The sequence below is a fragment of the Puma concolor genome, chromosome D1 (genome assembly GCF_028749965.1).
Source record: "Puma concolor isolate L17-30 chromosome D1, mPumCon1.1.hap2, whole genome shotgun sequence".
NCBI classification, from domain to species: Eukaryota; Metazoa; Chordata; class Mammalia; order Carnivora; family Felidae; genus Puma; species Puma concolor.
Window position 1 is genome coordinate 76,507,474 of NC_141676.1, and position 19,393 is coordinate 76,526,866.

The 19,393-nt window shown below is 39.5% G+C and overlaps 3 protein-coding genes and 8 non-coding genes across 41 annotated transcripts in view; 2 read left to right on the forward strand and 9 right to left on the reverse strand.

Moving 5' to 3' along the window:
- The window catches only part of CEP295 (centrosomal protein 295), a 56,195-nt gene extending 55,885 nt beyond the window's left edge, over positions 1-310 (forward strand). For 7 of the 9 annotated variants that reach the window (XM_086678566.1, XM_086678567.1, XM_086678568.1 and 4 more), the window contains one exon: positions 1-310. In XM_086678566.1, coding sequence (XP_086534692.1) covers positions 1-187 — 187 coding nt within the window. In that variant the 3' untranslated portion in view covers positions 188-310. The other 2 variants (XM_086678573.1, XR_015241161.1) reach the window with 2 other exon arrangements.
- On the reverse strand, positions 273-11,853 carry TAF1D (TATA-box binding protein associated factor, RNA polymerase I subunit D). 19 transcript variants are annotated; one of them, XR_003224022.2, is made up of 13 exons: positions 11,732-11,853; positions 9,595-9,779; positions 8,502-8,880; positions 6,675-6,847; positions 6,319-6,379; positions 5,812-5,984; positions 3,670-3,718; positions 3,396-3,430; positions 2,317-2,365; positions 1,880-1,924; positions 1,018-1,088; positions 616-667; positions 273-378 (listed from the first exon to the last, which is right to left on the reverse strand). XR_003224022.2 is itself a non-coding variant. In XM_025928258.2 (7 exons), the coding sequence occupies exons 2-6, from the start codon at positions 9,651-9,653 to the stop codon at positions 5,820-5,822; spliced, it is 837 nt and encodes a 278-aa protein (XP_025784043.1). In that variant the 5' UTR covers positions 9,654-9,779; positions 11,732-11,853; the 3' UTR covers positions 4,462-4,994; positions 5,812-5,819. The 19 variants fall into 19 exon arrangements, 1 of the variants encoding a protein (XP_025784043.1); XR_015241169.1 differs by having other exon boundaries at positions 1,022-1,088; positions 5,053-5,984; XR_015241163.1 differs by having other exon boundaries at positions 5,053-5,984.
- LOC112866221 (small nucleolar RNA SNORA25) lies at positions 450-576 on the reverse strand. Its single transcript, XR_003224077.1, has one exon. It is a non-coding gene; the product is annotated as a small nucleolar RNA SNORA25 (small nucleolar RNA).
- On the reverse strand, positions 861-985 carry LOC112866227 (small nucleolar RNA SNORA32). The gene has a single exon (XR_003224083.1). It is a non-coding gene; the product is annotated as a small nucleolar RNA SNORA32 (small nucleolar RNA).
- Positions 1,614-1,686, reverse strand: LOC112866219 (small nucleolar RNA Z40). The gene has a single exon (XR_003224075.1). It is a non-coding gene; the product is annotated as a small nucleolar RNA Z40 (small nucleolar RNA).
- LOC112866223 (small nucleolar RNA SNORA1) lies at positions 2,054-2,193 on the reverse strand. The gene has a single exon (XR_003224079.1). It is a non-coding gene; the product is annotated as a small nucleolar RNA SNORA1 (small nucleolar RNA).
- On the reverse strand, positions 2,438-2,575 carry LOC112866220 (small nucleolar RNA SNORA8). Its single transcript, XR_003224076.1, has one exon. It is a non-coding gene; the product is annotated as a small nucleolar RNA SNORA8 (small nucleolar RNA).
- Positions 3,552-3,624, reverse strand: LOC112866239 (small nucleolar RNA SNORD5). The gene has a single exon (XR_003224094.1). It is a non-coding gene; the product is annotated as a small nucleolar RNA SNORD5 (small nucleolar RNA).
- On the reverse strand, positions 3,768-3,898 carry LOC112866228 (small nucleolar RNA SNORA18). Its single transcript, XR_003224084.1, has one exon. It is a non-coding gene; the product is annotated as a small nucleolar RNA SNORA18 (small nucleolar RNA).
- Positions 5,161-5,287, reverse strand: LOC112866233 (small nucleolar RNA SNORA40). Its single transcript, XR_003224088.1, has one exon. It is a non-coding gene; the product is annotated as a small nucleolar RNA SNORA40 (small nucleolar RNA).
- BKGD (beta-keto-L-gulonate decarboxylase) overlaps positions 11,809-19,393 on the forward strand; it is a 24,294-nt gene continuing 16,709 nt past the window's right edge. Inside the window, exons 1-2 of one of the 5 annotated variants that reach the window (XM_086678578.1) lie at positions 11,809-11,833; positions 18,150-18,296. In XM_086678578.1, coding sequence (XP_086534704.1) covers positions 18,242-18,296 — 55 coding nt within the window. In that variant the 5' untranslated portion in view covers positions 11,809-11,833; positions 18,150-18,241. The other 4 variants (XM_086678576.1, XM_086678577.1, XM_025928465.2 and 1 more) reach the window with 4 other exon arrangements.

The window sequence follows — 19,393 nt, forward strand, 5'->3', positions numbered from 1 at the left end:
ATTATACAATCAGTTAGCTGAAGTGAAACAGCAAAGGGAAGAGAAAGCAAAGCAAGATGCATATGCCCAAAACCGAGCAAGGGCAAAAGAATTTCATAAGGTGAGTGAGGCCCCCTATAATCTTTCCAGGTCTAGGGCACTGCAACTGTTAATTTCATTTTTCTATTCCCTCCACAGAAAACACTAGAGAAACTTCGAGCCAAAAATACGTGCTGACTTTCTACAAAATGTGTAAAGATTCTTTGTTTAAATTATGTGTAACATAGGTGAAGTTATTTAAAGTCAATAAATTTTTATTTAAGAATTTTAACATGGGATTCCTTCCACTCCCAAGCACCGTCGTTCCTCCGAGTCAGAATCACATTCTTCAAAATAGCCCTGAGAACGAGAGTATATATTGGTTAAATTTGGGAGACATTTCTTTCCCACATGGCTGTAAAGGAGCTAAATCTTGTATCTCCTCAGGAAAACATAGCAACACTGAGTAACTATTATATCCTATGGAGAACTTCGATATCTGGTCACAGCGTTAAGGGCTCTTGGTTTTAGCCCCACAAGCCCTCTTTGAAATGACCTATAAATTAGACCTTTAAATTTTTTCAAATGTGTACATACCTTTTAAAAGGAGCTTTCTGTTCAATACACAGTTGTCACCATCAGTCCTATCCTATAGAAAAGGAATAGAAAAGTAAAACTCCATTTCCAGAGATGATCCTGTAAATAAATAAAGCCAATCTCCCTCTATTAGATCAATTATTAATATTACAAGTTGCCCAGTTACTAGTAACAACAGAGATCTAGGCATGCACCTTTCAAAATACTATGTATGGTCAGATGAGAATTTGAAATATGGCTGTTGTAAATGTTCCCAATAGGCTGAACGCTAGCAAAGTAGCATAAAGAAAGCAAGCCTAGTGGAAAAATTTTTTATGGTCATGTCCACAGCAAATGAGAAACTACATTCTCAAAGCCTTGGTAATGACCATTATACCATTAAAGATAAGATAAAGAACTAACTTGCCAGAGTTCTTTCCCTTGGGCTTCTTTAATCTCCACTTGAATATGGACATACTTCAGGAATTCCCCACCTATGGACGATTTTAAAGTTTAGACTAAATTTCTCAAAATGTGGTTTTAATTAGGTTTCAGAGTAGCCGGATACCCAGTTCTGAACTAATACATATTGAAATTTCCAGGCTTAAAAATGCAGAGTTGGAATAATTAATTTTTCAACCCATTCCATTTTTTTGTTTTTTTTTGGGTGGGGGAGGGGCCAAGAGGAGGGAGACACACTTCAAGCTCTGATCTGTCAGCACAGAGCCCAACGTGGAACTCAAACTCATAAATCACGAGATCATGACCTGAACCAAAGTTGGACACGCAACTGACTGAGCCACCCAGGCGCCCCCACTTATTTTTTAAATACTGTATTTATTTTGGGAAGAAAGAACATGCCAGTGCAGGAGGGGCACGAGAGAGAGGGATAGAGGATCCCAAGCAGGCTCAGCGCTTATCAGCCCAGAGCCCGAACTCAAATACACCAACCATGAGGTCATGAGCTGAAGTCACTGAACTGACAGAGCCATCCAGTGTCCCCCAGATTTCATTTAGATGGATGTTCAGAAAGGCTACTTTCATTCAGCCCAGTCAGAGCAGTTGAACATTTTGCCCATCATCATAACATCACAAATTACTGGCAAGTTGTATAAACACACGTTAATATCTAGGGTTTTTTTTTTTTTAATTAGGATACAATAAACCACCAGGATTAGCTGTTGCCAAAATTAGGTAAACCAAAGCATTAGGAACATTAATGAAGTGTTATGAAAGAAAAAGCTTTCAACTCCTGTAAGATTGGGCACTTGAGGGGAAATCTTACCTGCAATCTTTGGGATCCAGTTTTTTTTTTTTTTACTTTAGGGCCCTAGAAATCAAGTTTTAAGAATTACACTGATTGCTGTTTTGGCAAATGATCTATAAAATTGTTATCCCTTAACTGCTTCCAATATGGGAAAGTCTTGTTACTTCCACTCTACTCCACAGGCCTAGCAGAAAATGTTACAGGTCTCATTGTCACCACTGCAATAAACTTGCTGTGATGCAAGCATTACCTGTGTCTCAATGTAGCCACATTAACAATTCCTGGACACCATGAATGATAGTGCCCACTTCCACCTTAGAATGAATGAGGCTTTTAAAAATTTCCTCTCAAGCTTATGTATAAGCTATACAAAGGTTTCTGATTCCATATAGAAGTCCTGCTGTTTGCTAGCAATAAAAGCACCCACCAGAAGCAACAGAAATAGAAAACCTTACATGTTTAGGGTCAGACTAGATGGACCCCTGGTTCTCAATTTCAAACACCCTAGAAAAAAAGAGAAGCATTAGTTCCTATCAAAGATGATCTCAAATTCAGTAATACGAAAAACTATAGGAATACTGTTTCAATAAAAATACCAGGTTTACCATGCACGAAGCCAAGAAAACCAACGATGCCAGATACTGAATTGATATTGCACTGTCCTTTGAACACCCAGCAGGAACAAGCTGCTGAATGCAGATACCATGCAGTGCAATCATGACTGAACTGTAAACCCCTGTACTTCAAGGTTGCAACACCACTGAGAAACTTATCTCTAGAGATTTAAGTTCTTGTAATATGTAATTTGACTTTTATTCCTAATTATCATTCCAATGAGGCAACTACATTAACTGCATCTGAAATTATAAATCTAGTCCCCATTATCTTTATCCTGTCTCTGTATTATACATACGGAACTATTAAGTCAAATACTAAAAGAAATGATGCATTAGAAATCAAGACTGTGGCTTGTGGACTGCGAAATCAATCTGTAGCTCAGATTGCTATTAGGCAGAATTTAAATTCAATATCCGTACTGTAACATATCCAAAATACACAGGTTATTAGGATGAACCATAGCAATGGTTTCATAAGGATACAAGACGGGAGGGGGCATTTTCATGTTATTCCCTAGACATGCAGTCTCCTCAGTTTGTCCAATTCGGTGTATAAATATCATGGCAAGTACCTTTGCCAAGATCTCGACACCTTTTTAATTTTAGAGAACACACAAGTGGGGGAGATGGGCAGAGGGAGAGAGAGAAAGAAAGAAAACCTCAAGCAGGCTCCCCGCTCAGCGCAGAGCCTGACACAAGGCTCAATCCTATGACCCTGGGATCGTGATCTGAGCCAAAATTGAGTCAGACTGCTCAACTGACTGAACCACCTAGGCACCCTAAGATCTAATACTTCTGTGGCATACCCAAATAACTACGAGGCACAACAGTAATGGGATACCGTACTCACAACTCACATTTTTTCAGTACTTTTGAATTCTTAATAAATTTCAACAAAAATTAAACATTCCACCTACCTCTAAACGTAAATGAGTTCAAATCATATTCACCCCTACAGATAAAATACCAAATAAAAGATTAAGAACAATTTAAATGTGTGATTAAAATCTAAAATAGGTGCTTAGCATCCAAATTGACAACCATGGGTTTTTTTTTTTTTAAGCTATCGTCAGCTCCGTCAGAATCAAGTTTTAGTTCATGTCTGTAATCATTCAGCAGTTGAACAGTTAAATTCATCATGTGAACTGTAACGGTGCCCCCAAGATTACACTGTCCCCAACAAAAACTTACCTAAACTAGCACGCCCTGAACTATACAGATTCTTGGGATACTCCAATACCTAAGATTTAAAATATATGACCGTTAGGTCTTTCAGTGTTTTAGCAGATAGATGTCTTGTAGTTCTTTCCCACAGATCTAACACATAGTTCTGTGAATAAAGGAAACCACACATATACTCTATGAGGCGTTTCCAACGATGTAGGTCTACAGAAAAAGCCCCATCGGGATAGACCTCAACCACTGTTTACAGTTTTAAAACTGAAGATTCCACAAGAAAACAATTAGACCTGTGATTTGCTCTAAATCTGAGTTCAAAATTGTGCAAAAAGCCAAACATCCTATTTACAACAAACTTATTCCATAATTTAATCGCATGATAAGGATTTTCTGAATGGTTGGTTACCAGAGTGTATACTGAGATAGACATGCAAAGTACCAAATAGCTATTCTAGAACCACCAAAGAAAAAAGATTTCCATGTCTGAAGTCTTGATTTTTACAAACTCCAATGAAATTCCCAGGATTACAGCAAAATGTTTAAGATTCTGCCTCATTTTAAGAACTACAGTTATTTGACTTAAAAAATTTTCAGGAAGGGGCGCCTGGGTGGCGCAGTCGGTTAGGCGTCCGACTTCAGCCAGGTCACGATCTCGCGGTCCGTGAGTTCGAGCCCCGCGTCAGGCTCTGGGCTGATGGCTCAGAGCCTGGAGCCTGTTTCCGATTCTGTGTCTCCCTCTCTCTCTGCCCCTCCCCCGTTCATGCTCTGTCTCTCTCTGTCCCAAAAAATAAATAAACGTTGAAAAAAAAATTTTTTTTTAATTTTCAGGAAAATATTAATATGGCTGTACTTATGTTCTTCCCATTCAGGAATCCCTGGAAGATAATAAAAGAAATTGGATGACTGTGAATTAACCTTTCCATCATTCAGGTTTAGGAAATCTCATGTAATCATTTCTAACATTACACTATTAAGTCCTAAACCTCATTTTAGATTATGCATTAGTTTAAGCTAACGTAGATGCTTAAAGTGGGAATATCCTGTATTCTGATTATTGCCATAACCTAAGTTACAGTTTGGGGACCCCTTCCTGTAAGTGAAGTAAAGCTTGCATCTGTCACTATAAAATGTATGAACTCTAAAATCTTTTTCTGAAATCACGTCATAAACAAATTAAAACTGGGAAAATGTCTTTCAACAATGAAACCTGTAGAGGTTTATATTATCTGATAAAGTACATTTAAACAAATCTGATCCAAAAATTCACCAAAAGACATTCCTTCACTGAAAGCAGAAGACATACCTTTGTCCAGACTTTGTGCTCTCAAATGAAAAGCCTACAACAAGAAGGCATCTTTGTTTTATGTCAACATTAAAATCGTAATACTAATTCACCATAGTTGAGAATTCCCTTTTGTCTTGTGCTTTAGTCATTCTACAGTCCTGAAACCAACTTTCAAGTTTATCAAACCCCCCACCATCACTTTAGTTGGTTGTAGGGATCTTGTTCCTTCTTACATGTATCAAAACTCATATTGAGCCATGAGTTCTGGGTTGCAAAAGAGGATTTATTTTCTGCACTTGTCTAAGTCTTTGTCCACAAAACTGAACAAAAACAAGCACAAGTGCAATCAATACAGCGTTATTTAGTGGCATAATCAGCAATATACAGTGGTGATGAGAAGAAAATTGTAGTTGACACAGTCTAGGTAGTTAGAGAGTTCTTATTACAATAACACGTTTGACACTACAGGTCTTTGAATAAAACTGGGATAAAAACGGCTTCAGGTATCCCGAGGAGATGTCAATCATTAGTGATTACATTTATAATAAAGGTTTTCAGGAGATAATCTCCATACTTCTTTGCTCAAAATGACACCTTTAAGCTCTTGCTCTGAAACAAAGTATGGACAAAAACAGTAGGATCCTGTTTATTATTTATCACATGATTATTTCTGCTATGCAAGCCTTAATTCTTTTCTACATGTAAACAATTCCACAGCTTTAAAATGCTTTTCCTGATAATTCAGAGTTTCACTAATTTGTTCAGGTTCTTTTTATTTTCTCCTTAGATTCATTTTTATCACTGACATATATATTTGCATTTATCATCTTTATTTTCTACGAAAAGCTGTTTTTCTCTGTGCTGATTACCTTAACATTCATATTCCTATCTCCTTTTCAGACCATTCTATCCTCTGTCCAATGTTTTTGGACCTTGATGTTCTCCTTTTAGACACAGCTGCTTCTTCAGTATATTCCTCTTGTTCTAAATACACATTCTTCTTCTTTGGTACTTCAGAACTTACTATGAAATAATTATGGTCCTGCATAAAAAACATCCATATTAAGCAACAACTAAATTTTACTGCTTTTGTTATCCCACATAACTTAACTCTAGGTTACTGAAAAAACCTGGAGACGGTCTAAATGTTAAAAATCCAAATTCAGCTTCTTTTCCTCACTAGACATCCTAATAGCAATTACTGAAAAGCCCATGTTCTCACCAGGTAAGTATCCAAATAATCCCTATTTTTATTTCCTGCACCAAATCTATTAAGCTTTTCAAAAACTAAATTCAGAATCTAAGTAACTAGTAGAATAAATTCTTCCTGTACCAACTGCTATTCTAAGACGAAATAAGACAAAAATGTCACTTACCACCAATTTGATATCACATTCGTCATCATGTTCAAGATTTGTTGCAAGATCATCCTCTGCTCTGTAACATTAAAATATATCCTCACTCAGATGACAAAAACTTCTGAACCCATTAGTAGTATACTATCATGATGTACAACTGAAACATCAATACTAATTAAAAAGAAAATTTACGCTATCATGTGTAACACCCCAAAATGGATGTCTCATGTGCCAAACTCATAGCTCAACTACCAACCCAAATGGTTTACTGCAAAATATAAACAAATTGATAGCATGATATGGAACATTAAAATTCAAAAACATTTAATTCGACAAAACCTATGACCAAAATTATTTCACGTGAGTAAACTTACTCTGACTCAATAGGAGAGAGAGATCCATCATCATCCAAGTATTTATATCTACGACTGTCAAAATCTTCTTTTTCTAAATCTTCACCAACATTCATTTGTTTCAAGGATTCCTTGAGGTAGTATTCATACTTCAGCTTTTCAAGGTAGTTGAAAAATCCTCTTGCCACTGCTTGCTACATAAAAACGCTGTATTGTAAGTAATGGCCTCACAAAATAAAAAACTTCCCTGACTCAGTAGATGCCTTATGTTCCAAAATAGAAAGGATCCCTCTGCTAAAAACTCTTATATGATCTTGATTTAGTTACTCTGCCATATGTGGGCCACATATGCCAGATGCTGGTTTTAAAAGGAATTTGTGGTCTACCTAGCATATTACCAAATTTACCTACGTTGGTATACCAAGAAAACCTAAGCACAAATCTTGTTTGCATTAAAAAATGTCTTTAGAAGCTCCCAAAGAAACAAATCTCTATAAGAGAATTAGCTTAAAACAAAAGCTTAGAGAATATTCTTTCAAATATATCATCAACTCTAGAGCAAGAGACTTATGAATTATGCAGTCATTTAACTAAAATATTTGAGAGTTTACTGCTAAGTAATTGTTGGGCAGTTCTATCAGAAATTGAGTATTTGGTATCAGAAGAAAATGGCCTATTCTAAAGCCACTGCACATGGAAGGTATGGATAGGTTTGGCTTAGGTTACCATAAAACCACTGGGAATCATTTCAGTTTTAGGAGTGTTTAAAGGCCTGATTAAATCAAGTGATTTTATATAAACAGCCTTGAAACACCTCATATATGGATATGTTCACTGAATAGACCAGTGAAGAATCCACCCAGGAACCCAAGTGGTATTTGTGCTGAAGGATGGGTTGTGGTCTTGAAGTGGCAGTTAGTACAGAAGAGTATTAACAAAGTTGAAGATTTTATGTTCCAGGTACATCTCAATTCTAAAAGTGGCCACCAAGGGGAGCCTGAATGGCTCAGTTGGTTGAGAATCTAATTCTGGATTTAGGCTCAGGTCATGGGAGACTGGCTGTAGATTACTGAGAAAGCCTAAGACCAACTGCAGGTAACTTCTACAGTGAAAACTACTTCTGGGAATGGAATATAAAAAACAAGAACCACAAGTCTTAACTCTGTTCAAGTAAAGGGAAAGACCATGCTTATAGCTGTGCCAATATTAGACATGAATTCCTTACACATTTCGTCACCTACAAACACAAGTAGTTAACTCTGGAAGAGACTACCAAAAGAATAAAGAGATACAGTTGAAAGCAAAGTAGTGTCTGACCTTATTTATCCTAAATCAAGCAGGGCTAAGTTCTAGAGAAATCTAAATCCAGACATCTCCTGGAATGCTTGTGTCAAACTTCCTGGAACGGGGCTGGCAAATGTTGAGATTGAGCCCCACATTTTTCCGGCTCACCACTGACAGCAGAGACTGCTTGGGATTCTCTCTCCTCCTCTCTATACCTCTCCCCAGCTTGCTTGTGGGCTCCTTCACTCAAAAATAAACTTTACAGGGGCACCTGGGTGGCTCAGTTGGTTGAGCGGTTGACTTCAGTTCAGGTCACGATCTCACAGTTGATGAGTTCGAGCCCTGCGTAGGGCTTTGTGCTGACAGCTCAGAGCCTGGAGCCTGCTTCAGATTCTATGTCTCCCTCTCTCTCTGTCCCTCCCCCACTCATGCTCTTTCTGTCTCAAAAGTAAACATTTAAAAAAACAAACTTTACAAAAAAAAGGGGGGGGGGGCACTTAAAAGTGGCCAACAAATCATTTCAGGCATTTTGGCTATGTGTATCCACATTTATAAAATACTGACCTCAAAGGTTAAAATCTTCCTCCAAGGTAGTGGTTTTCTTTCATTCTCTGATTCTAAAAATGGGAACCCAGATCCTTTGTCTCTAACTTGTTTCCTATTTATTTGGGAGCGTCTAGTATTTTTTCTTCCTTTTGGTCTTCCCCTTGGTCTTCCTGTTGGCTTGTATTTCCTCTTTTTACGTTTCTTTTTTTTGAATCTTTCAAAAATAGCTTTTAAAGTCAATGGTCTTGGTTCTAAAGATGAGTCACTAGAGGAATCCTTTGCTTGAACACTTTCAGGTGAATAAACAAATTTTCTGATAGGGTTTCTTTGCCTCGGTTTAGGTGAGGAAGGGACACACTGAGTTTTAAATAAGCTGCTACCAGATGAAGAATTATCACTGGAAGAAAAAGGGGAAAAATTAATCAAACCCTCTTGTATTACTGAATACTGATTACTGTAATACACTTTTCTTCCACAGACCAAAAGCAGGAAAACATGTTCAGAATAATTTTTAAAAAGATGGGCTCAGTACTAAGCCAACTATTTCGTTCTAACTGCTGAAAATGGCCTATAGTGCCATGATCTCATAGCATTTACCAAAAAATGATCTTCCAAAAGAAAGAATATTAATTTCCAAAGACGGTCTTGTTTACTGCTAGAACTTGCTCTAAGTAAAACTAGAGGAACAAAGTAAACATTTGACTTGAATACAGTATAAATGCCCATTTCATTTCCCTGTTAACTAGATATTTCCATCATATATATATATACATGTACATGCCAGCATTCTCGATAATGTGCAGTATCACAAAGTAATTTTTAAGCAAGATCACCCACTGATGTCCATTGCCCGTTTGTAGGAGTAATTTCATCAGGAAGAGACACCAAACTGGCCAAGAGTATTGCTTCCATGGTTAAGAATGTGTCCCACTGTTAATTATATAAACAAGCCGAAGACCTGTAACAGGTTTTCCTTTTCTTTTCTAATTCTTGAAAATTACCTTTACTGCTTACTAGGTAATTCAAATACAATAAACATTACCATCAAATTTAGTCAGCTTTGCGATAAAAATCTAGTAATGGGTGATTAAAAAACTTAAAAAGCACTTACCTGTGATTTTCAATTTCCACAGCTGAATCAGATGCCATTATAGGGTTCAGAGAATTCATTCCTGTTATGTATTCTCCAAGCTCCTCTCCAAATTATTCATCACTTATTACTTGCTTCAGATTTCCAACAACTCGGCAAACATGATGTGGCTTCTCCGAACGAATGCTAACATAAACAGCTATTATCTAAACAAAATTTCACGTAGTCAGATAATGCCATTTTATGTAAATTAAGGAAAAAATCAAATACAAGGCCTTTAATATTTTTATATAGGAACTATCCATTTCAAATCAAAAATTCTAAAATCTACAAAGTGAATTCATGGTTTCCATCTTTCAGTTGTGTCTTCTCAATCTATCCAAGTGGAATAAGATTATAGTACATTTCCAAAAAAAAGTATTAAACATCTTCCCGTAATACAGAATGTAAATTCACTAGCCATATTGTGTGCAAGTATTAACACACCGTTAATAGCCAAAAAGCCATTTGTTAAGAGCAGATGAGCACTCCCAGGAAAAACTACATCCGAAGGCAAGAGGCAATGCTGCCTCAGTGTATCAGCAGAAATAATCCCCACGATTTACTCTGTCAATCCAAACCGCTGGCCTCATTTTTTTATTTGTAGCCTCTTCTCATTCATACCGTGATTCCAAGTCACTGTGAAATTTCTATCTCGGCATATAGGATTTCCTGATAAGTCCTGAATTCTCAAACTTTTCAAGGAAAGGCTAACAGACTACACAATGGTGCCCTTCATCTCTCTTGTTTTAATCTCCTTGGAAGCTCTTACAATAACAAAGCAAAAACTGTCTTACTAGTTTGCTACCTCATCTCCCCCATAGGTGATGCCTCCATTCTTCCGCTCTTGTGTTTAGTCTTTACTTGGGAAGAACAACTAAGGAAGAAAGGAATCCTAGAATTAAATGGCAAAATATCTCAACTCAGGAAATCCTTAAAGTCACACAGATCTTGTATCTGCAAAATACCCAACGGACTCGTGGTAATTTTCAGGATATGTCTTGTTGCAGCTTTGCATTTTCAAAATGCAAAATCTACGAATTCATGAATTGCCCAAAAACAGCAATTTAACAAAAACTGGGTCCAATGGCACTGATGGGATACCGGAGTTTAAATCTGCCTTTTAAATATCACAGTGGCATTAACTCAAAAACCACTTTTTCGGAAACGGTTTAGAAAGCACTCCTGGGGCCCCTGGGGGGCTCAGTCGGTTGTACACTTCAGCTCAGGTCAATTTCACCGTTCCTGAGCTCCAGCCCCATCCTGCCTCCCGACTCTGCCACTCCCCTACTCGACACTCTCTCAAAAATAAATAACCATTAAAATAAATTTTTTTTTTAATTTTTTTTTTTCAACGTTTATTTATTTTTGGGACAGAGAGAGACAGAGCATGAACGGGGGAGGGGCAGAGAGAGAGGGAGACACAGAATCAGAAGCAGGCTCCAGGCTCTGAGCCATCAGCCCAGAGCCTGACGCGGGGCTCGAACTCACGGACCGCGAGATCGTGACCTGGCTGAAGTCGGACGCTTAACCGACTGCGCCACCCAGGCGCCCCATTAAAATAAATTTTTAAAGAAAGCACTCCTAAGTGTCGCTTCCGTCCCACGATCCGGCGCTCGTGCGTGGTGGTTAACAACCCCTTCAACCACTCACTATGCCTGACCTTCGAGTAGAATGTCTCCAGGAAGCACCCAACCTCATGCAAGGAAAATGGCGTCAGAAATGGTTACCTCGCACTTACGAAGATTAACAAAACGTGTGCTCGCCCGTAATACTTAATTTTAACAACTTCACTAACATACAACGGAGCACGCCTACAAACGCGTAGGTGTGGGCCGCCATCCAGCCACTAGGCCCACAGCCGCGAGCCCACCACCCTCAGGGCCTGCCTTCTGCGCTGTGGCGGCAACCTGCCGGGCAACGCGAGGATCCCGGGGAAACCTAGCTCCTCCCTCGCTCACCAGGCCGGGACGATCACGTCCTCTTCCTACCCACCCAAACTGGCAAACGGCTTGCACCAGGAGCGCCGGCTCGGCACGGGCTGAGCAACCCAGGCCTCGGAGGTCCGCATCCGGCAACCTCCTGACCGCAGCACCCCAACGCGCCTAGGACCACCTACCTCCACGTCCTCTCGAAAGAAAAGGATGGCCCATCGCACCACCCAGCTAATAGTGGGCCCGAAATCTCGCGAGAACACTTGACGCCACGAGGAACGTGAAAGGTGGGAAGCAGCAAGATGCGGGAGCGCCATTTTGATCGCCGCGAGGGGCGGGGCGATTGGGGTGGGCGGTGCCTGAGCTCCCTAAAGCGGAGGAGGCGGGGTTGACAGACGCATTTCTCGCGGTTCAGGAGTCGGCTCGGCTAACTGAATAGGTGAATGGAATAGCCAAGAACTTTTCGGCAAATGGGGTCAACTTTTCGGAGTGGGTGTGAACTGCCAGGAGGCAGCCACTCAGCCTGATCTGTTTCCGGTGTCTCGCATTTGCTGAGCCGCCGTCTGATTTCCTAAAGCCTGGTCGGGGGTGTGTGCGTGGAGGTGAGTGTGGTGCCGGCTGTGTTTTGTTAGATCTACTTCTGTCTTCAGAAATCTCTTCTGTGTGAAACTGTGACAGACCCCTGCCTTGACCTTGACTCAAAATGTGTAACCTTTGTACTGGAAGCCGGTGTTACTCCATTGCACACCCGGTTCCCCTCTCCACCTTTGGACTTGTTTTGTTAGCTCACTCTTTCCCTCCAAACTGAGGGTCAGCCTCCTGGAGCTGGGCAACGTGTCGCAAGAGACACCAGCGGTGGATTTTTTCTTCTGGGTGTTTGACTTCGTTCCCCGAACGGCTACTGAGTGTTAAAAGTTTCAACTAGTCTAGTTTGGGTGGTTTTTTTCTTTCTCCTAAAGGAGTTACAAAAAGGAATGAGCTGGTTTGGTGTGTCCACTTTCAGGTCTCTTGTATCATATGATAGACCCGTAAAGTTGCCTAGTCCCGTAGAGTCAGTGTGGTCTCAGGATTGAACAGACCTTGAAGGTAAACTGATCTCTTTACATAGTTTCTCTCTACATACTGAAACATTCCAGGCGTAAAAGTCGAATCCCTTAGGTAGGCGGGCATTTCCACAAGTCTATGAACTACTTGGAAACGCCACGACAGGTATGGTCGTGTTACTCGCTGTCATATTTGGGAGCCGCCCTGGCCATGTAATTTGTGAGACTCCGTACAAAATAAAAATACAGGCTCCCTTGTTCGAACAGCAGGGCGAAGCGCCACTAAAGATACTAAAAAGTAAGCTCTCTCCTTTCTTCTAGTATCTCCTTTGGCTTGTCACCGTGTTTCAACTAATAGCATCAACTTTCTATTAATTATAACAGCATGTTAGTATTCATTTGTTAATAGAAATTTGCTATTTAATGTCAAAATAAAAATTTGGGGGCGCCTGGGTGACTCAGTCCGTTAAGCATCGGACTTCGGCTCAGGTTATTATCTCCCAGTTCGTGAGTTCAAGCCCGATGCATTGGGCTCTGTTGCTGACGGTTTGCAGCCTGGAGCCTGCTTCAGATTCTGTGTCTCTGTCTCTCTTTCTCTGCCCACCCCCCACCCCCACCCCCATTTGCGCTCGGTCTCTCTCAAAAATAAATAAACATTAAAAATTTTTAAAATTTAAATTATTAGCATGTTTTACTTTTTCTATCGTGCAGTGCCAGTTTTAAATACAGATGAAAGAACAGTCAACTCGTATGCAGAATTGATTAAATTTCACAATATGTATTTTGTAGCTCATACAAACATGTATTTTGTTCTTACCAGAACAGTGGAAACTGCACAAAACTAACATATTTTTTTTTTACTTCTTGATGTATGCAACACCAACACTATGCAATCCGGGGACCTTAAGTCTCCCTGAACTCCCACAGATGGTGGGTCCACTAGATTTCTGTGTTCTTGGGGCTTCACAAATGCATTATGGGAGTGAAGTAGCAAGGAATGGTGGTGGTGGACATGCCCGATGCACCTCCGGCCTCTGATCCTGCACGTGCTCCATTGTCCTAGTGGTCCTAAAAGTTCAAATATAAAGTTAAGAATTGCAGGGTGGTGGACAGCAGAGCACTAAACCAAGTGCTGTTCTGAATACATGGCCCTGTGCAATTATGCTAGTTGCACACCCACAAGCCAGCCCTATCCCAGAGGCTTATGTGTCTGACACGTTGTAAACGTTCAATAAATAATTAAGGCTGAAATGGTGCCCACTAGGAAGGCACTCGGAAGACAGATAAGAGAGCCCTAGTCCTATCTTCAAAAAGATCACTCACTGCCTAGCAGGAAGAAACAAAGCAAACAGATGACACCTCTGAGTGCTCTCAAGATGACTGTATGCAAATTCTTCCGTCTGTGAGCTGAGCTGTGTCATTCTATCTCAGGTTAACCTCGGAGTTCTGCCTTTACAGTGGGCTACATTTGATTTTCAATTATTTTTTTTAATCTTTCTTTTAATAGCTGGGTGATCTCAAATAATACATTCTCTCTGGCCTATTCCTCTTTTGTGGAATGAGAAATGTATTGTCTCTTTGGAGTGAGAGGTTTTGAGAGAATGTAAAGTGGCATATCGTACGTACCTATTAATATAGCATGCACTCAATAAAAAGTTATCAGCTTGGTTGCTACAGTTGTTCTACCCTGTTAGGCATTGTTTCTGCAGTTCCACTTATCCAACTGCCTTCTATTTATATTTTTTCCATCTCTAGACCCTACTGCTGGGCCACTGACTCCCAGCAATGGAATCTGGAGGGTAAATATCCTGTGCTCCCAAAGCTGTCCTCCTAGAGCCACTCTTGAGTTTGTATTAGAACCTTTTTTTTTTTTTAATGTTTATTTATTTTTGAGAGAGAAACAGAGGATCTGAAGTGGGCTCTGTGTGGAAAGCAGAGCTCGAACTCACAAACCATGAGATCATTACCTGAGCCAAAGTCGAACGCTTAGCGAAATGAGCCCCCCGGGTGCCCCTGTATTAAAACTTTTCTGGGGTTCCTGGGTGGCTCAGTCAGTTACGCTTCTGACTTCTGCTCAGGTCATGATCTCTCAGTTGGTGAGCTCAGGCCCCACGTCAGGCTCTGTGCTGACAGTCCAGAGCCTGGAGCCTGCTTCAGATTCTGTCCCCCTCTCTCTCTGCCCCTCCCCTGCTCACACTCTGTCTCTTTCTCAAAAATAAACATTAAGAGCGGCTGCACCAATTTGCATTCCCACCAACAGTGCAAGAGGGTTCCCCTTTCTCCACATCCTCTCCAGCATCTATAGTCTCCTGATTTGTTCATTTTGGCCACTCTGACTGGCGTGAGGTGATACCTGAGTGTGGTTTTGATTTGTATTTCCCTGATAAGGAGCGACGCTGAACATCTTTTCATGTGCCTGTTGGCCATCTGGATGTCTTCTTTAGAGAAGTGTCTATTCATGTTTTCTGCCCATTTCTTCACTGGGTTATTTGCTTTTCGGGTGTGGAGTTTGGTGAGCTCTTTATAGATTTTGGATACTAGCCCTTTGTCCGATATGTCATTTGCAAGTATCTTTTCCCATTCCGTTGGTTGCCTTTTAGTTTTGTTGGTTGTTTCCTTTGCTGTGCAGAAGCTTTTTATCTTCATAAGGTCCCAGTAATTCACTTTTGCTTTTAATTCCCTTGCCTTTGGGGATGTGTCGAGTAAGAGATTGCTACGGCTGAGGTCAGAGAGGTCTTTTCCTGCTTTCTCCTCTAAGGTTTTGATGGTTTCCTGTCTCACATTCAGGTCCTTTATCCATTTTGAGTTTATTTTTGTGAATGGTGTGAGAAAGTGGTCTAGTTTCAACCTTCTGCATGTTGCTGTCCAGTTCTCCCAGCACCATTTGTTAAAGAGACTGTCTTTTTTCCATTGGATGTTCTTTCCTGCTTTGTCAAAGATGAGTTGGCCATACGTTTGTGGGTCTAGTTCTGGGGTTTCTATTCTATTCCATTGGTCTATGTGTCTGTTTTTGTGCCAATACCATGCTGTCTTGATGATGACAGCTTTGTAGTAGAGGCTAAAGTCTGGGATTGTGATGCCTCCTGCTTTGGTCTTCTTCTTCAAAATTACTTTGGCTATTCGGGGCCTTTTGTGGTTCCATATGAATTTTAGGATTGCTTGTTCTCAGAAAATTAAAAATAGACCTACCCTATGACCCAGCAATAGCACTGTTAGGAATTTACCCAAGGGATACAGGAGTGCTGATGCAGAGGGGCACTTGTACCCCAATGTTCATAGCAGCACTCTCAACAATAGCCAAATTATGGAAAGAGCCTAAATGTCCATCAACTGATGAATGGATAAAGAAATTGTGGTTTATATACACTATGGAATACTACGTGGCAATGAGAAAAAATGAAATATGGCCTTTTGTAGCAACGTGGATGGAACTGGAGAGTGTGATGCTAAGTGAAATAAGCCATACAGAGAAAGACAGATACCATATGGTTTCACTCTTATGTGGATCCTGAGAAACTTAACAGGAACCCATGGGGGAGGGGAAGGAAAAAAAAATAGGTTAGAGTGGGAGAGAGCCAAAGCAAAAGAGACTGTTGAGAACTGAGAGCAAACTGAGGGTAGATGGGGGGTGGGAGGGAGGAGAGGGTGGGTGATGGGTATTGAGGAGGGCACCTTTTGGGATGAGCACTGGGTGTTGTATGGAAACCAATTTGACAATAAATTTCATATATAAATAATAAAAAAAATAAATAAATAAATAAACATTAAAAAAAAAACCTTTTTCTAACCCCTTTCTCTCATCACTCCCAGCTCCAACCTCCAGCCCTACCTCCCACATAAACACTTACACACACACTACCGCTGCCTTCTGGGCTGTTGGCTAACCTGAAGTTCTACATTTCCAAACCAGTTATTCAGCTGTAGCCTCCTGGGTTTGGACTTTGTTTCTGTTTTGGTGAGGAAAGAAAAACAAACGAACAAACAAACAAAAAAGAACGACAACAAAAAAAAAACCTGACCTTTTCAAGGTAGCACAAAGTATAAAATTAGGATTATATTTGAATTTAAGCTTGTCTTTATTATTCCTACTATAAATAAAAATATCTAGAGTGCTTTTATTTTCCTCATTATAAATATAGTATTGAGCAGATTTTGACATGTTCTTGATTATTACTTGCTGCTTTCTGAAAAAACATAAGATGTTAAAATTTGGAAAATCTAGGTGAAGGTATACAGGAATATCTGTGTGTTTTCTGTCCATCTGAAATTAATTTCCAGAGAAAAAGTTAAAATGTCTCATTCTTGAACAATTATAAATTGTTCAACTGAAAAACATGCTTGAGATCATTGAAATATGATTATATAGGACTCAGGGCCCATTATCAACAGTTTATATTTTATTTGGGAGACTAGATTATGCATATAATTAAAGGGTAATAAAAGTTGGTATTTGATGAGGTACTTATGTGAACGTTAAGTCCTACATGTATGCGCTAGCATGTTTGTTGAGGATATGTTGTTTGAAATCCCCACCAAAACCAGAAGCCCAGTTTCTAAGAAACCTGCGAAACTTTGGAAAATTAAAAAAAAAAAAAAAATGGGGGGAGGGAGAATTTTTCAAGTGATGTTGAAAGACCACCTTCCACTTACTAAGCAAGCCTGTATCAAGACTGTTCAGGTTAATAATTAATGAGATGTTCCATTAACAATTTTAATGAGAATCTGAATAGTGCTCTTAGAAACACCCTTAAGAATGTTACCAGCATTCTTTGTTGCAGTTGGCCTAGAGCGGGATCCCCTGCCCACCTTACATTATTTTTGCTTGGGTTTTAGGGTTTTTTTTTTTTCCCTTCATTTTATTTACCTCCCTCTGCTTGCATGCTTCATCACCTCACCTGAACTCTTAAGGTAAGATACTAATCTCTGTGTATATATGTTTCCCTATTGTAAAATATACTTAGCATATATTTTTAAGACATCAAACTATAATCAGGTTAGAATAATTGAACGTTAAAGCTGCTTACCAAGAAAGTATGTTTATTTGTAAGTAAAAGTAATACTTTGAGTTTCAGTAGCTACTCGTTTGCAGAATTTTGCACTTTTCTTAGTAATTTAAAATTTCTTTTGCAAAAGTGGTAGTCTAAGAAACTTGCTTAATTTTTAGCCTATATGTCAAATATAGAAGACACAAATTATCTATGAGAGAATTAATTCCTTGAGCATCTTATACTGTTATCTCTAACCGTTTAAACAGTTATCTATAAACCTTAAAAACTACTTTTTGCCTCAGGACCTATATTCCTTAGATCAACCATTAGAAAACTACGTGTTTAATTCACATATATGACTAAAGAATCATGTGCCTTCTTGGTTTGGCCATTTCCTCTTGTCTATTTTAAGTGTTGACTGTTTAAAGAATCAGTATTAAAAAAAGGTTACTTGTGCATTTCTCGCTTGGAATATTAAATACCAGAAGCTGTGATTGCTTTTCTATGAGGATAGAAACCCAAATGCCCTTCTGCCCTTTTTATATAACTGAACTCTTAGTGTTTCTTTCCAGAACAACAGCTGTTCATGCTTCGTTTACGGGGAACTCTTGTGACCATTAACCTCCCATAGCTTTACGTGTACATCCTTGCACCTCAAGAAGAGATGGCTTGCGCTGAGTATTCTTTTCACGTGCCAAGTCTTGAGGAGCTTGTTGGAGGTAAATACAATAGTAACTGAAGGGTTTTTAAATTATTCTAAGGAAAACAATTAAAAATAAAAATATTGTAGGGGCGCCTGGGTGGCGCAGTCAGTTAAGCGTCCGACTTCAGCCAGGTCACGATCTCACGGTCCGTGAGTTCGAGCCCCGCGTCAGGCTCTGGGCTGATGGCTCGGAGCCTGGAGCCTGTTTCCGATTCTGTGTCTCCCTCTCTCTCTGCCCCTCCCTCGTTCATGCTCTGTCTCTCTCTGTCCCCAAATAAATAAAGAAATAACGTTGAAAAAAAAAAATTAAAAAAAATAAAAATAAAAATAAAAATATTGTAAGACATAATTTATGTGATAGTATTTTCAGTGCAGAGCTCATTTTCCTTTTCGGTGTCTCTTCTGTACTATTTTTATTGAGAAAGTCCGAAATTATGCCCCTCCAAAAAAAAAAAACAAAAACAAAAAGTAAACTCACCACTTGAAGATTCTTGTTAAGATACCAACTTTACAGAGTGAAAATGAATATAGTAATCCAATACTTAAGTATGTGTGATGCCCGAAAAGTCACACCGTTTTAGCTTTTTACCAGTTACAATATTCTTTAAGTATAAAATCTGTGGTATATTAACCATGTTCCTAACATTACTACTTTTTCCCCTTCTCCTGATATGATAGACTGCCAATGAACTCGCTTAGATTTCTGTATGTATTTTTCTGCATTTCCCCTTGTTCAAATAGGAATTTAAGGCACCTTCGCAAGATGAATTAGGTGGGGTGACAGATAAGAAAAAGAAAGTAAAAATAAGAATATGAAATGAAGCCAGGAATAGTACTAAGCCAAAATTGTATAGCCTGTCAGAAAGCTAACATTTGATTGATGGCCTCTAGCTTGTATTCTGACGGCGAGTATAAAACCTACCCTTACTTTTCAAAGTGCACCCATCCTGACAGTTCATCTGTCTTCCTGATTAAGGTTGAAGTCAAAAAGCGTACTCAGGTTTTGCTTGGTTATGACTCTCTTCTTCTGACCTTCCTAGTTTTTCCTCAGTGGGATGGCGGCTAACAAATCATCTGTATGACTAGTATTCTTTGCCTGTATTTTCTTTCTGT